The 16,570-nt window shown below is 34.6% G+C and overlaps 3 protein-coding genes across 3 annotated transcripts in view; 1 reads left to right on the top strand and 2 right to left on the bottom strand.

The window, feature by feature from the left end:
- The window catches only part of LOAG_17443 (CDP-diacylglycerol-glycerol-3-phosphate 3-phosphatidyltransferase), a gene marked incomplete at its 3' end in the record, with an annotated part of 4,589 nt that extends 1,715 nt beyond the window's left edge, over positions 1 to 2,874 (bottom strand). The window contains exons 1-7 of the mRNA XM_020450107.1: positions 2,723 to 2,874; positions 2,447 to 2,524; positions 2,029 to 2,147; positions 1,575 to 1,721; positions 1,022 to 1,203; positions 453 to 637; positions 173 to 289 (exon numbers count right to left, since the gene is read on the bottom strand). Of these exons, the coding sequence (XP_020306264.1) occupies positions 173 to 289; positions 453 to 637; positions 1,022 to 1,203; positions 1,575 to 1,721; positions 2,029 to 2,147; positions 2,447 to 2,524; positions 2,723 to 2,866 (972 nt within the window). The 5' untranslated portion in view covers positions 2,867 to 2,874. The remainder of the gene's footprint in view (positions 1 to 172; positions 290 to 452; positions 638 to 1,021; positions 1,204 to 1,574; positions 1,722 to 2,028; positions 2,148 to 2,446; positions 2,525 to 2,722) is intronic.
- A 994-nt stretch (positions 2,875 to 3,868) lies between these two features.
- Positions 3,869 to 5,589, top strand: LOAG_06802 (helix-loop-helix DNA-binding domain-containing protein). The gene is made up of 4 exons (XM_003142337.2): positions 3,869 to 3,958; positions 4,233 to 4,382; positions 4,642 to 4,809; positions 5,323 to 5,589. The coding sequence occupies exons 1-4, from the start codon at positions 3,929 to 3,931 to the stop codon at positions 5,479 to 5,481; spliced, it is 507 nt and encodes a 168-aa protein (XP_003142385.1). The 5' UTR covers positions 3,869 to 3,928; the 3' UTR covers positions 5,482 to 5,589.
- Positions 5,590 to 6,193: 604 nt separating this feature from the next.
- LOAG_17442 (hypothetical protein) lies at positions 6,194 to 16,129 on the bottom strand. Its single transcript, XM_020450106.1, has 11 exons — positions 16,057 to 16,129; positions 15,300 to 15,407; positions 14,631 to 14,771; positions 14,101 to 14,249; positions 12,828 to 13,293; positions 11,400 to 11,494; positions 11,085 to 11,174; positions 10,543 to 10,809; positions 8,429 to 8,566; positions 7,991 to 8,124; positions 6,194 to 7,208 (listed from the first exon to the last, which is right to left on the bottom strand). Exons 1-11 carry the CDS (start codon positions 16,103 to 16,105, stop codon positions 7,088 to 7,090), a joined length of 1,758 nt encoding a protein of 585 aa, XP_020306263.1. The 5' UTR covers positions 16,106 to 16,129; the 3' UTR covers positions 6,194 to 7,087.
- Between the last annotated feature and the right edge of the window lie 441 nt (positions 16,130 to 16,570).

Here is a 16,570-nt window from a genome sequence, read left to right as displayed (position 1 = left end):
TATATATATATATATATATATATATATATATATATATATATATATATATATATATATATATATATATATATATATATATATATATATATATATATATATATATATATATATATATATATATATACATATGAAGAAAATACTACAAAATAAGGCTGATAAAATAATTCCTAACTTGAGGTGATGCGTGGACGATATCCATTTCCAAGCAATTCTGATTTGACAGCAAATCAATGTAACAGTCGATAAAATTAAAATAGCCCGATGACATTGTCAATGATAACTGATGATTCTAAAAGAACTATTAAGCACTCGAAATCTTACAGTAAATTAAACTATGTGCAATAAGGACAGACTTAATAAAGTAAGCTGAAGTTGAAAAACTTGACTTCTACGTTACAGCTGCCTCACTGTCATTGTCTACGTTACAGCTGCCAAAAATCAAATCTAAGAACCTGCATAGACAGCAAGTTTTTTAAAAACTCGAATTCCTGATTGATCGATACGATGCCCATTTGTAACAACGGATATATTCGTGTGTCAGCAGGGAAACAGTTTTCTGAATCAGATACTTTGCTAAATGCATTCAACGTTGACATAACTCGACTGTGCAACATATTCTTATATGCCTCAAGACTTTCTGAAATATGCAATGAGGAACATTTGAAATCAAGCACGAAAGCGGCCTATAGCAGAAAAAATAATGAAGTTAACAGAACAATTCATATTACTATACTAAGTTTTTTACTATACTAAGAATTTTCAGAAGAAAACCGTCTCTAATCTAAAGGAATATGAAAAGACTTAAAATAGGACCTCACTAACCTACCCAGCAGGAAATACGCATTAAGCTATTGTATTACAGTCGGTAAAAAAACTTTTCAATTATTTTGACTTTTCTGAAGGATAAAGCCATAAAACTCGTACTGATAAACGTGCAGAAAGCAGTGGTGCTTACTACTCACGAATAAGTTATTTTATTTTTGATATGACTGTATGATATTGTAATTAAACAAAATGAAACCTTTAAAAGGATGAATATCACAACTTTTCGACAGACTGATGGTTCCACGCACATTCAACATGAATGAGCATGATCCAACAGCTTCAACCAACGAATCAACAAAATCTGCAAGCTTTCGACAATTCTCGATAAGTATATATCTATCCAATCGATTTGTGAAATAAATCTCCGAAAGATTAGCCCTAAAAATTTCACAGCATTTACAAAATGTACTTTTTTTAAAATAAAAGTAGAGAGGAGCTGTTAGAAGTTTTCAAATATTTTCTCCCATAATTTTCTGTATAATCTAATTATTTTCTGCCAGTATTTATAGGAGTTTTCTACCCTCTCATAAACTTTAAGCCAACCACTATCCCGACTTCACAACAGTCAGAAAAAACAGGAAAGAGATACTGAAATTGGTTATCATCATGACAACTGAATTTCCATATTGATAAATATCAAAGAAATCGATTTTAACTTTTGAAAGGATGCTATTTTTTCTAACCGAATTTTCCTAGTCATTCTCAGACTCTACAGTGAAGAAGTTTTGAATAAAAATGAGGGGATTTACCCGGTAAAGATGATGTGATTGTCGAAAAGCAACAGTTTCATATGTTGTAAGCCGACCACTTCATTCACTCTTTCAGGCAGTATCATTTTCTTCAAACCACGTAAACATGGTGTATGGAATAAATACACTGAGGCACGCGGCAATAGTCTTTTAAAATTTCAATAAAGAAAGGATTCGATTAATATAAACTACTGAATTAAGTAGTGGAATAAATCACGCAGTTTCATTACTATTTTCGAGATCCAAAAATATTCTCTGCCTAGTCATCAAGAAATCTCAGTTATATAAGGATTAGTTATTAAATCAGCTTCAGGATATTTTAAGGAACTGTAACTCTAAACAGTGTAACGTATGCAAATACCTTAATGGTCTGAATACCGAGGATCTCTAATACTGCAGATATGTAGCGATTCTATTTTCCTCTCTCTTAGTTGAAATCATAATACATCTTTACCTTTTTAACAGGAGGATTGAATTATTTTCTGCACCACCACGTGTACCTCTCAGGTAATCCATAAGAATAGTCATTTTTAAATTTGGATTGATCTCCAGTGCTTTTTCCAACTCATTCATCTACAAAATTTGGGGAAAAAAGAACTTTCGAATACAAACGTTCAATTGCTATCCCACTGAGATTATCACTGATGCCTTATCGTCGTCCCTCAGAGACAACCATAAGTTTTCATCAGAAAACCTGCTAAGGTTGTCGGACTAATTACTTGCATAAATTTCAACTGCTACATGCTATCTCTAAAAGTGCTTAAAAAGGATCGGAAGCACAATACAACTTAATTAGATATGAAATGAAGTATAATCCTTTTGAGTGTTCATTATCCTTTAATAACTACGGAAAAAAATATACTGGTATATACCAAAGCCTTTTCATAACTGCCACTGCCTATGTATAAAGTCGAGATCACGATTCTTTCTTTAGCTTCTCGAATCAAACACTGTAAAACAATCAGATATACTTGGCAAATAAATTCGTGCAAAATATTTCTTTCCCTCCAATTCGATATCAAACATGACTTTCAAGCTTGAATTTCCCCACAGACACAAATAGGATTTAAATTCGAAACAAAATTCAAATACTTCAAAATTTTCAAAACGGAATTAGAAAGTTTTAACTTGAAAACCAAATGTCAGACCAATAATTTATCGTAAAATTCAGCCGGCGTTTCGATTACTTTTATCGTTTCCGGATCAACTTTAACATAAGGAGCATTTTCCGGGAGCCATTCAATTGAGTCGTAATTTGCTTCATCCAACAAATTCACCTTAATTTCCTCCATTTCTAGAAGACATAAAATAGCACAATAAGTAAAACACAACATGAACAAAAATACACGGAAAAACATTCATCATATGTATATGTAAAGAATATATAATGCATGAAACGTGAAGCCAACAAATAACGCGTGAAACATTAAAAGATTATCTCTTCACCAAGTATTCACCAAGAACACCAAGGAATTCATACATGTCATATTATAATGAAAAGTGTAAACAAACGTGTATTTGGATATCTCTCAATACCTTTCAACTGCACTAGAGTGTAAAAATCACGTATGCCACGTAAAGGCACTAATCAAGAATACTACTGAAATTTCGAATATCGATGCATAGATTATAAATAATAACCTTTCGGATGTCCAAGATTAATTATGAATCTGGAGGACGTCACGTAGAATCGTCACGTAACTGAGAATCATTATTAACACTTTAAAAAATAAATTCAAAAAAACGTTTCTATACTTTAGCCTCACGTTTTCATATTAACAGATAGACCGCAGTGAAAATTTCGTCCCACTATATAAAGCTTAATTTTTAATTTCGAAAGGACGATCTGTCTAGTATTGGTAACTCTAATTTTCTCCTTCCCCGATAAACCGTGTTTTCTTTCTTCATCGCTTGTTTCCATCCATTGTGACATTAGGATCGACCTTACTTTTGCGCCTATTAGACCTCTTCTGCGCAATCTCAACCTTCACTAATTAGTTCTTTAATTAGGTAGCTCTTCATAAAGTGTTAATGATGATTTTGATAGGTCATGCTGTACTTTCATAACACTCTACTGATTATGTTTGCTAAAGATCTGTTACGTTTCGAGTTTTCAATATGCCTTAATTAATCTTTGTTAATTAGGCTTTCTGCGGACCACTGAGCTATTGTGTGCTGAACCACGACATACGCTTCTAATCGATTAAGTTATTCTGTTGGAAATGAATTAGACAACTACTTTAATGACATTGCGTTCATTTTTTGCAAAACCTGTTTGGCTTGCCACATAACTCTTTCAGGGCAATTTGAAATAATCGATTGATCGTTTAGACTAGGCAACGATTGTTTGAATTATGAGCGATGTCGATTTTAGTGATGGAGAGGTAAAATTGATGATTGTTCCTTTTCTTACTAATCGGAAATTACACTGTAACTGTTTCATTCCTTATTGTTGCAAATCTTGAACCGAAGAACTTGAAATCTATAAGATATATTAGATCTTGCTATAATACTACTCTACTGCTTTTAACTTTATAAATCAGTACTAATCCCTGAATTTGAAGTTTCTAAATTTGGTATATTATCCGATGAAGCCAGATGAGGCCGATGATTCTTGTAGTATTTAAACATAACACTTATGCGGATATATTGATTTAGGAAGATGGTGCAACAAATTCAACACTTGCAACTGATAGTAAACGACATGCCCGTGCACAGCACAATGCTTTAGAACGACGTCGTCGTGATAACATCAAGGATATGTACGGTGCTTTAAAAGATACTATTCCTGGAATGCGTAATGAAAGAGTATATTTCTGTTTGTTCTCCTTTTTTATCCGTATTTCTTGAAGGAAATTTGTGGTATTTATCGCTTATTGTATAAATAAAGAAATTGAAATTATCTAAGAAATTTCAGGAACAATCATTTTGTACTAGCAGAAAGAAATCTACACCTCAAGATGTCATGTTATGATCGCTACACAAGAAATAGCAATATTTTGCTCTCTATTAGTGATATTTATCATGCAGTTTTTTTTTTTACTTTTATCAGCATTTTAATTTATAGGCTTCACGAGCTGCTGTTCTAAAGAAGTCAATCGACCTAATAACATCAAAGCAGGCTGATTTGGAGAAAATTTTAGCAGAAAATCAGAAATTGGAACAAGAAAATGATATATTGGAGCATGAGATTGAACGACTGAAACAAAGAGCCGAAAGTCAAGTTACTGGAACGGTACAATTTTGTTCCCTTTGAAGCCAGGTTATGTTGATATAAATCACAGGCCATCAGCAAACATCGATTGGATAATAACTGCACTTGATAGTCATCTGTTATTACCACGGAATATACTGAGAATCGTTTAAAAATTAACGTGCAACTGCGCCGGAAGATGTGTTGCAGTGAACGATCAGAGTTGCATGAACGGTTAGCCTTTGTGCTGCTCTCTGCTGCAGTTCTCATCTTTCATAATACAGAGGCACTTCCTGCTTTTAAGCTACTATGGCAATTGCGAAATTTGGCACCATGTATCATTTGTCTATGAAATATTTTTGAAATGATCCTATTGTCAAGTCTCAATTTCAAATAGTCCTAACTGAAAATCTTGGGGTTTCTATTATTGAACAAGATTTTCTTCGTGCCCTATGTCGCCGATTTACCAATAAATATAAATTTAAACCTTTGAACCCCCTAATTACTATAAGACCACTGATATCCCTCTCATATTTATTGTATTTGTGTAATTAGGCATCCGATGATGCAAATCGCTGGACGAACAGAGATACTCTAGGGAATGACGCGACATCCGGAAGTGATCTTTCCCAGTTGAATGCACACTTCACTCTTCCAAACCGTAAACGTCCAGCTCCAACCGATGACCAAAGTACGCTTCCAAGGAATGCCTAAATTTATTCTTCTGTTAGTTTAATGTCTTGTACAGAATCGTGACATTTCCTTGTTAAGTCCGAAATGCATTTACTCGGTATCAAAATATATAGTTACTATACTAGCGAGAACTTTTATCCTAAGATTTGTGGAATTTAAGTAACTAGGTCATTTGAAAATGTCTTCTGAAAGCGTGAGAACCTATTTAGCCATGCTTCTTGATGAATATTACGCTTCGTCACAACCGTCCCTCGACCTTTTGGGAACATGCTTTCTAATGTTTGAAATTTCACGCTGCTATGCCTGTTTACAATTATTATTTTACAGCTATCATTCACTCTCACTGAAAAATCAGTGAAAGCTGCTGGATCTAATTTTCTTTGAAGAGATTGTCTTATATTATAGAATACCAGCATTTTTGATTATTGATCATGTTCTGTTGAAGGGTAAATGTATTCTTTTTTGATTAAATCGAAGATAAGGTAATGCATGGCTGCCTGAAATATTGTTTTCTTGATGCAAAATGAGTGAAGTCTCTCCCAATGTTGGCTGAACATATATTTCGTGTCTAGCGGGCGTAAGAGCAGCTTAAAATGCAAATGACTGTATTGTATCTAAAAGACAATTACTGTGTATGGTGTACGCGCCTTTGCAGATGAAGTTATAGTATAGAGAAACGCAGAAACATAAGAGAAAATCTTATTGAGAAAAACCAAATAAGACTAATTTCATAGGAGACTTAATGGAAAATCAAAAATAATTCCAATAGTAACAATCCAAAACAAAGATGATAACAATGAATGGGGATTATTAGAAGTACACAAACAGAACATAAGTTTTTAGGAGTTTTACCAATGACCTTTTCTGACTTTTGGTCCTTCACATATGGAGACCGCTTCCGTTACCCTCTCAGCCTTTCCAAGCAGAGAGCAGAAGAACCGCAGGACAGGATTCAGTAGAAATATAGCAAAAGAAATACGATTTAATCAAGCTCTGAAAAGATACTTAATCTAAAAAAATTGAAACAAAACTGTCATCAAGATAAGGGAGCATAATAATGCAGTTGTCGCAAAGCAAGCCTGTAATTCGATGCAAATAAAAGTCAGAGCGCCTAGGTTAGGTCTAATCCATTCTATCAAGGTAGAAAATAGTTTGGATGTTACCAGTTCAGCCAAATTCATCATGGTGGCCCGCCCACTCACTCGTATCCTGAAGACTCATCTGTATAAGTTAATGGATGGCCAAAGGTTACATTAACAAGATATCAATATTCTCAACTGTGGCTGAGATTACAATTCTGCTTACAAGGAATATAAGAAGCAGATTCATTTCCGAACTACAGTTTTAAAAAATCAGAAAATTTGATCAACATAAAAAAATTATCTTAAAGAATCTTTGTTGCAAATGAAGGAAAGAAAGATGGAAGTTTAAGCCTAAACAAAATAATATTATTGAGGATTCTTGAAAAAAGGAATTTAAAATAACACTAAAACAAAAAACAAGTGCACGTCCAGGATGGTTATTCTACACTTGACCGATTATTCCAAATGACAAGTAAACCGAAAGAAAAAGAATTGAAAGTAGTAAAAGACGATTATCATTTAAAAAAAAGAAAACTCCAAAAATATCAACGAAATCCGCCACGTGCATTATTTTGTGCCTGCTGATTACGACGCATTTGTTCATCGTTGATAACTTTATCAATCATCATACGTCCATTACGTATGCAATCCACATCTCCAGTTAAGCTGAAATTAAACCGATGCTGGTAACATCAAAGAAGCAAATACGGAATATAATTCTTGAATAGTGTTTTACAATCATTTTCTTTCCTGCATTATCAACAAAATTTTCCCTTTTCTTGTTTCCTTTTTAATCACTTGTAGGTGATACCCGTTTCACTTTGAGATGAACAAATCTCATAGTACGCACTATACTGTTTCCTTTTCAAATATTACAGCATTTGCCTATCTGTCATTATTAGTAAACAAACACGTCAACTATGATATGTGTATTATTATTAGTTCTTTATGATCATTTAAAGTAACCGATTACGACACTAAAAGTTTAGAAAATATAAAAAGCCCGAGATACTTCGTCTCTTTTTTTTTCTTATACTACATTTCACTGCATAAATATTTATATGCCAAGTTGACATCCTTTTTTTAATTGCACACAACTTGATCTTCATTCTTTACAATAACTTATGCTTTGAAATGAAATGCTGCGTTACTGAAACAAAACTGTTTCTGTACCATAGTTATCCTTCTCGTTATGTAGCATATTTTTTATTTCCGTAACTATATAATGCAGTTATCCAACAGCTTCCACTGTTGCTTGTTCTTTAATTCATTTCATAGTACAATTAGCTCTGATGACAGGATATGTAAGAGATATTTTTATTTTTTCATATTTATGTGAACGAATAAAAGTATCAAAAATTCACCTCAACTTCTGCCACTGACTAAAAATACCAAATCCTGTGAAATTCTTTTATAAACTTCACACGAAACTGTCAGTCAAAACGTACCTTACAAGACGATTCCCTTGCCCTGCAGCTGTACCACGTTTGTGTACTTCCACTTTACAACCGCTTAAATGCTGAATTTCAGCCAGTGTCTTAGCTCTTGGGCCAAGGATTGCTCCGACAATAGTATCCGGAATCTGGAAAATGACTTACATAAAAGAAAAACAGAAATCGAAGCCCACTTAGGAGCAAATCTAAACTGTAATAAATACAAAGTGCCCACTTTTGGTCTACTGAAGATCACTCATGATAAGCTTTGCGTTAGAAAAAAATTTCGCGCCCATCAAAATAATAAAATAAAAAAAGTGATACAGGATCGATCAGAAAGACTTGTAAATATTTGCACCCTACCGTTGAACAGTTTTTCCCATTACCCTTTTTGCCTATGTAAGGAATCGAAAGTCTGAATTAAATTCCAAAGAAAAAAGACCACTTGCCCACCTCGAGATCAATATGATTGTTGTCGATAATCTTTTCCTTAATTACGGAAGCAGCAAAATTTTGTCCGCTCGATGAGCTACTGTTTTGTTTATTCTGGCTTAATACATCGATCAGAACGCCACCAACGCCACTCAGTGACTACAAGATATTTCCGTAAATTCGACTTCAAGTTTTCAATTTTTCTAAGTCTGTTTCTTCAAGTTCCTATTTCTTTAAGAGCATAATTCCAAAGTATTCCAATGACTAATTTACAGATTAGTTATTCGCTTTTTTATAAATGAATTCCTGCGAATCACAAGCTCGCCATTGTTAATTACAAAAATCTTCCTTTTTCAAAAAAAAAAGTGAAAATATATCAAATGAGCTCACGAAATAACAGCAACTCACATGACCACACACAGATGCTGTTTTCGAAAACTGTTAAACAAAATACTCTTACCGTTTGGCATCACTTTATGCCATTATTTCCACAGATAAGTTTCTCAAAAAGTTCCATATTCTAATCTAACAACACATCAAGTGTTTGACTACAGTCTTACCTAACATCAAATGTTTCATTACATTCTTATACACTTTGGTGTTTTGTAATGTTTTTTTGAAGTCATGCACAACTTAATATCGAAACAGGATTTAAAAACTGTAAACATGGTGAATTTAACAATTGCAGTATACTCCTTGTGAAGTCGACAAAAAATTAGTGCAGAGCCCTAGCATATCTTAAAAAGCTGGTATCCACAGATGAAACAAACACCTACCATATAAAAAGAATGGTATCGAAGTGCTAAGTTTGGAGTCTATTAAAGAAAAAAAAAACAAATGCAATTATAAATAGAACCTTGCCGAAAAAGATACTAAAGTCAGAAACTGGCGAAATACAAAGTAGAATTCGAAAAATATGTCTCGTGAAAAACTCTAACGAATTGTAAACTTGATTATAAAATAATAGAAAAAGTGGAGCAAACGCTGCATGCAAGGAATTCATTGTCAATGGAGATTCAAATCCAGAAATTGTGACTGCTGAAAGGATTGGAAGACAGTCCCAAAAACCGTCCACAATGTAACACTCATAAGGATCCAAACTGTTTAAGCTAACCGCCCATGAACTATGGCTTAACGAGTACAACATATCAAACGGCCTGAAAATTCAAGAAAATCTGGAATTTTCGGAACAAAACGTAAACCACCCAAAAATCAATGGAGGAGAAACCGTAAATACTGGACGGGATGCATTATTATGGAACGATATTAGCATACTATTTATCTGCATACTGATTTTTACTGGCAATCCAGAAATAGAAATGTACTTATCTTTTTATGAAAGATGGAAATTACAAAACGTGATAAAAATTTTATGTTTTTCTGGAAATTTAAAATAAATGGGAAAAATGGATGAGTATCAATATTAGATATCAGTAGGGAATTCAAAGAGTACAACGACAAAGAAGACAAAAAATTGAAAAAGAGAAAAATATTGGGCGGAAACAAACCTTACCGACAGGTTATAATAATGATATGGGAATTTGACAGATAACGTGGAAAATGCAAATTGTTAATACAAATATTAAAGCGAGAAGGTAAAAATCAAAAAACGATTAGAAAAAAAAATTTTCAAAATAATGAAACTGATGCGTAGCGATGAGGCTACATAAGATTACTTTTTAAGCTGATAAAAATGATTACTTGCCAATTGCACATTAAAATTGAGAATTAATGAAGTATAACACCGAAGAGCGCGCCACATTACTCACGCCTGTTCTTTCTATTTCATAACAGAAATTTATCGGGCATGCATGGTCGACGGTATATAAAGAGGATTTAGATTAGAAAATGATTTAGAACAAAATAATCCGTTAAAATTTCCTAAATATAGCTTCATTTGATGATCAAGAAATTGACGAAGCAGCAAAAAGCTATGATATAATCCAAAGTTTATGAAGTTTTTTTTTTGCTTGTTATAGAGAAGTCCAGAAAGTGAAAGGTATAGAAAGTGAATTAAAATTTTCATAAAAAGAGTCCATGAAGTGACAAAAGATACAAATCTCAAACTGGTAGACTTACAAGCCTTCAAAAAAAGACCACTAGTTACTGCTTTATCGATAAAAGAATGATTGTACTTTGCTTAAATCGTTTTGTCCTCCGCCTGATGTTACTCCTGCTGTTCCTCCTGATGCACCACTTCCTCCGCCTGCTCCACCAGAGAATCGTCGATCAGCATTTTCGACAGTAGCGGATGTACCTGATAAGTTAGTGGTCTCGAATCGTTGCGGCTGTGATAAACTTTGAGAGGAAGTCAAAGAGGGAGTTTCGTTCGTCCGCATCTGTGCCATTGCGGCAACACCGAGTCCAAGACCCAAACCCATGATATTATATTTTGCCAAAATCTGGAACATATATAGTCTGGCAAACGAAATCAACGTACCAAGTAATTTAGGTTTAGTAGAAATAATACCATTAAACCAAGAAAAAAAAGTTGAAATACAGGGAGAGGCGAACAGATCCAAAAAAGAACGAATTTGAATGAAAGAGGCAATGGAGCTTTTCTAATAAGAAATACTAATAAGAAATACAGAGATGCTAATAAGAAGCTAATAAGAAATACAGAGATGAAAAAACGGATTTTTGTGAGGGTTGATACCAATTAATTAGCAAGATTTACCTGCATGGCTTGCATAACTTCTGCTACACTTGTCTCATTGAAGCCAGATGTGCGTAAAGTTGATTGCAAACTGTCCAGGAATGCTAGCAACTGCAAAACAAGATAAATTTGCTCGAAAATTTAAAATAAAATCAAGCACAGGTTAATCCAAACATGTTTCAGAACCCAACTGTATTTGATTTCCTCCACACTCCGAAAACGATACGAAAACCACCCCAAATCACTAAAAAATACGCTTTCAAGAAAGAACTCGAAAATAAGGGAAATCTGGCATAATAAAGGTAACATATTCAAAACAAATCCGAAAACACATACCTCATTATTCCCTAAGCCTTGCATGGGGTTAAATTTAAAACCAGCCATATTGTTCTGCTGATATAAATCTTTTGCTGGTGCTGCATATGTCGCTTCTAAACAAAAACAACGATTCAAATTCAACAATAACAATGTGTATCAGAAATTTGAAACTGTACTCCATTTCGCTTTCAATGACATATCTCCTAGGTGAAAATTTCCTGAACTTTTTGTGCACGTTACGGCATGAAGCGAATGAAAGCAATGTGAATGATATGAAAACATTCGCACAGTGGTACGGAAACATTCACATGATGGTACGGAAACATTCGCATGATGATACCATCACCAAGAAGTGGGCAGATGCGCAGTACATTTTATTAGTGATGCTATATGAACAGATTTTTAGGGCAAACAAAGTATCCTAAAATGCAATTTTAAATTATGTCGGCTTGAGATGAACCATGACCCACAAAAAAAGTGAAAACGATGAGAAATGACCGACTACCTATAAGGACCCAACTTAAATGTTTCTGTAAACAAGCTCAATGAACTGATTACTATCCCGAAAAACACCAAAAAGTGAATTCACTAATTATCTATGTAGCATGTCCATAATTTTAACAAACGTATACTATGAATTATTTTCTGAAAATTGTCGATAGTGCATACATAGCACATCAGAATTTCAGCTAGACTCAATTTCAGCTCGATAAACAAGTACTGGGCTAAATGTGTTCGAGATGTTATCGAACGTTGGTAATAATGACTGCATCACAATGACTTCCCAGGCCTTCATAGTATGCGGTTTCATATAAAAACTACGGAACGGTTAAATCCAAGCCATTTCTACGCCGTTTCTTCTGTACTAATCCTGAATTCTATCACTGTCATTCATAGGTGTTTATAATGAACCAGTAATATTAGAAATACCCACTAACAAGAATGGCTTGGAGCATTAATGACGTTCTGATTGGGAAAAATATGCATAATATAAGAAAAAATCGAATTTATCGCTTAAAAAAGGCTGGAGCTTGATTAAGAAGAGGCAAACCTGAGACTGTTTGACGACTGCGATCAGAACTGCCCGGACACAAAGTGGGCACTATTTACAATGTAGGAAAAAAGTGCGGTTTTATTCAAACCATGTCTTGAGGAAAAGATCAATGAAAATAGCAGAAGAATAACTTTTTCTCCTCGTAATTTGCTCAGTATTATGAGTAATAGTAAAGAGGAGGAGGAGTAGAAAGCAGGAATCCTTACACAATTCAAAACAAGAGAAAAAGATCAGACCTTCACAAAGAATGGAAGACATGATCTGAGAACACTTCAAATTTCCTGGGAAATTCGTATTCAGAAAAATCGGCAGCTTCCTTTCCATCCTGACTTCCCATAATCTCCCCCTCTTTACTATTCGAGAATGATCATTATCAGTCCGCCAAATCTCACCTAAAGCTCTTTGCTGATTCGGCTGCCAAACTTGCGCAGCAGCATGACTGATCTGTCCAAAATGGTTTTGCTGCACTGCTGGAGCACCACCAAACTGGGGTGCATTCTGGCTACGATTGCTGAAATCGAAAGGCTGAATCGTCTGGCCCTGGACACCACCACCTATTCCATGCAACAAGCCACTAGCAGGACCAAAACTATCATCCTTATGATCTGGTATTGTTGCCATGGCATGCTGCGGATCTGCTGCTACCTTTTCCAAGACACGTTGAAGAGCATCCATGAGAACTTCATCCTGTTCAGCAGCTATCGTGATGATCCGCTCTTGGCTTACTTTAGCTTCCTGGCTACCAGCTTTGGGATAGACTTGGATATTTGCCCCAGTCTGCTCACGAATTTCCTTGATACGCGCACCACTCTTACCAATCACCATTCCGGCCGAAGTATTTGGCACCACGAGTTTCATCTGAATTTTTGATGACTTTTTTTTCAATCCAATACGGTCTTGGATACACCTGCAGCGTTTTGCACAGTCCGGATGAGGTTCTACGGTCAGCCCACACAAAGTTCAAACATTTTGTGATAGAAGGACTAAGTTAAAAATATCTAAAACAATTCGCAGTGATAAAAATGAATTAAATGAAAAAACAAAGATAAATTCTTGAGTACTTTAGAGTAGTATATAGTAATATAATAGTATAAAAGTGATGTTGCCCCATCAGGAACATGCAAAACAAACTCATCTACTACCTAACCGTCAGTAATTACACAAATTTTTGAAGAGAAAAGATTCTGAGGTTAAGAAAAGATCCGAATTCGTCTCTTCAGATAAGCATATCGAAAGGTATTTGTGTGAGAGAGAATAGACTCTGACCACGAGAGGTAAGCTTTTCTGGAACAATCTGTAAACCAAACTGATTAGAAGGGTAATAAAAGATACTGAAACTTCCGGAATTCAACTAGAATACATATTGAGAGCAAGATGACTGACTTCCTACAGCAAACTGATCATGAATTTCAAAAAAACAAAAGAAAACTGTTTGGATGGATATTTTTTTGGAAATGAAGAGATGAACAAGTGTAAAAATTCTAAAAACAGTATGAAATTGAATTCGAAGAGAACTAGAATTTCTCGAAATCGAAGTTAATCTAAATTTTCATAAAGAAATGTAATTCGCGAAAGATGATAATTTGGACGAATTTTAGTTAGACTGTGGCGAAATATGAAGGGAAACAATGTTGAAGCATTTCGATATTTGAAATTCTCTCTTACCTCATTTTTGCGTTCCATTCCTTTATGATCGAAAATATCTGACGGGGTATTGTTGTCCACTTTCTCACGAATTTTCTCCAAAATCACATCGGAAACTTTCAGGACAGATGCGATTTTTCCCTTCACCAAACAAATACGTTCATTGGTTCCTAAAAATTTCAAATGCTACATCTGTTCATATGCAGAAAATATCCAACCATCAACTTGAAGAATGAATAAAATGAACCGGATTGCCTGGAGGTGGACATTTCTCGCGATTAGTGTAAATATTTTTTATACATGATCAAGTTATCCGATGGGAGATCCAAGTGATTAACGAGTCATTTTCAGGAGATCCATCAACAGTTAGAATCTTGTCATGCAACTAGTATTAAAAATGGTGAAACGAATTTTGCTTTTTAGATTTAGGTAGAATAGTAAACTGTTTTGCGGTTGTATACCAGGCTAAGCTAAAAATAAATAAATAGTCCTCATTCTGAAAACAAATTCATGTCCCATCTGAAGTAATTTATGGAGTATTAAAGACAAACCTGGATATACTTCCTGATTTTTACTCATTTGCAAACGACAGCCGGATTCGCTTTTTAAATTACGCATCGTTTCTCCACCTTTGCCAATTAAAGCACCAACAGCCGCTGAGGGAATCAGTACTTTCACCTGCACTATATTGTCTAGAAAACAAAGACGAGATTTTGCCCGGTTTTTACACAGTGATTGTCACATCTTGGAGAACTTTTTCAACGCTTTTCCCAAACCCAAAAAAAAAAACATGAAAAATGCCAGAGTTTCGCTAAACTATGATTAATGCAATCAAGAAAGAAGTCCGAGGTATAACTCCATTTGTTGTTCTAGCAGTGATTCAAATCGAAGATCCACAATCTTCAGCTGCGATAATAGTTTCTCATCGAGTCTTTCTTGAACAATTTAATTATCGACACCAAATTCTTACATTCCTTTTTTCGTTAGCCTTACAATCCTTTTTCCGTTTAGTTAATCCAAATCATTGCGATTCCCTCCAGACAATTGTAATTGACGCTCGAACTCACCTCTTTCCAGAGAAAAGCTGCGATGGAAATAGAATATGCCTCAGAAGATAGTAGGCTTCTACAATCCCATTTCGTATTCCATTTCCTAATACTTGTCAGTTTCTTGCTCACAAAAAAATTTTTAAATTCATTTCGAGAAGTTCGCAATATTACCCTCTGTATCTGAAACATGCGCTTTCTTCGTTGCTGGCCCACCACGTTCATCACGAGCACGCTTTTGTCCAGCCGACATAGTCCCTTGCATAATAGCCGAATTGCCTTCTACAATCGCACCAGATAGAAAAACCAAAATCTGCACCAGATAGAGAAACCAGAAAAACCAAAACTTCTTCAAAATTATTAAATGATCCTCATTCAAGACATTATAATTTAGCGTGATTTTCATTACTCGCACTTTTCTCCATGTTTATTTATTTGTTGGATATTTAACTTACTGCGAAAAATGCAAGAAAAAAATCTGAAATATGCTACATACAGCGTTATGAACTATACGAACTGCTTTTAAATTCTTCCAATTTCAGACAAGTTGTCCTACAATATCCGTGGTAGCCAACTCCAAGGTTTAATTACCGCCTTCTGATTTGAGGGAAAACTCCAGTTGCTAGGATTTAGAGAGAAAGAGAAAAACTGAAAGAAAAAATTCTGGAGAGGGTGACATCTCTTTTCCTCCTTTCGATATTATTCCAACAAAGTACTCTTTATCCATGTCACATGCAAAAAATGCATACAAAATACTAATCTGAGATACGACTTCACCTCCCCTTCACCCAGCAACTGTAATTTGAGTTTGAACCAATCCCGCCATGATCGAATATTTAAATACTTCGTAGCTGATGGAAATGCAACTCCAAATACTATTTACTTTCTTTTCTACTAAAACTTGAAACTCGAAAACAATTCCAAATTTTACCATTATCTTTGTTATCGTCCATTGTATCACTTGCAATATCGTTAGCCATCGGGTTCAAGCCAAACACCTACAAGAAAAGACACTGTGAGAAAACATCTCCGGAAGAACTTGTTCAAATGAATTCGCAACATCTGAGGTAGTAAGCAAGTGCTTAAATGAACCTTTAAGCATGGAATTGATTATTGATGTCATTATAAGTACATAAATAATTATGCAACTTGTAAATTACTGTAGAAGTAATATACATGTAAATGGGTCACTAAAAGTATTAATTGCATCACATTTAATTATTCCAACTAGTGAGAATAGCATTAACTCAATAACAACAAGTAATCACAGGAAGAGTGTCTTCGTGAAATTAGTACATTGTACACCCTTATTCAACTTAATATTATATAACAAGCAATCACTACAAGCAATTCCTACGTATTTCAATTAGCTACGAAACCTTGATCTGCACACTAGGCAGTAAGTGATTTCCAAGATCCCACTGAAATCACAGGAAATTTCGCCA

The sequence above is a fragment of the Loa loa genome, assembly GCF_000183805.2.
Source record: "Loa loa unplaced genomic scaffold supercont3.76, whole genome shotgun sequence".
NCBI lineage: Eukaryota > Metazoa > Nematoda > Chromadorea > Rhabditida > Onchocercidae > Loa > Loa loa.
The sequence above is the reverse complement of the archived record's forward strand: the minus strand, read 5'-3'. Positions and strand labels throughout refer to the sequence as shown.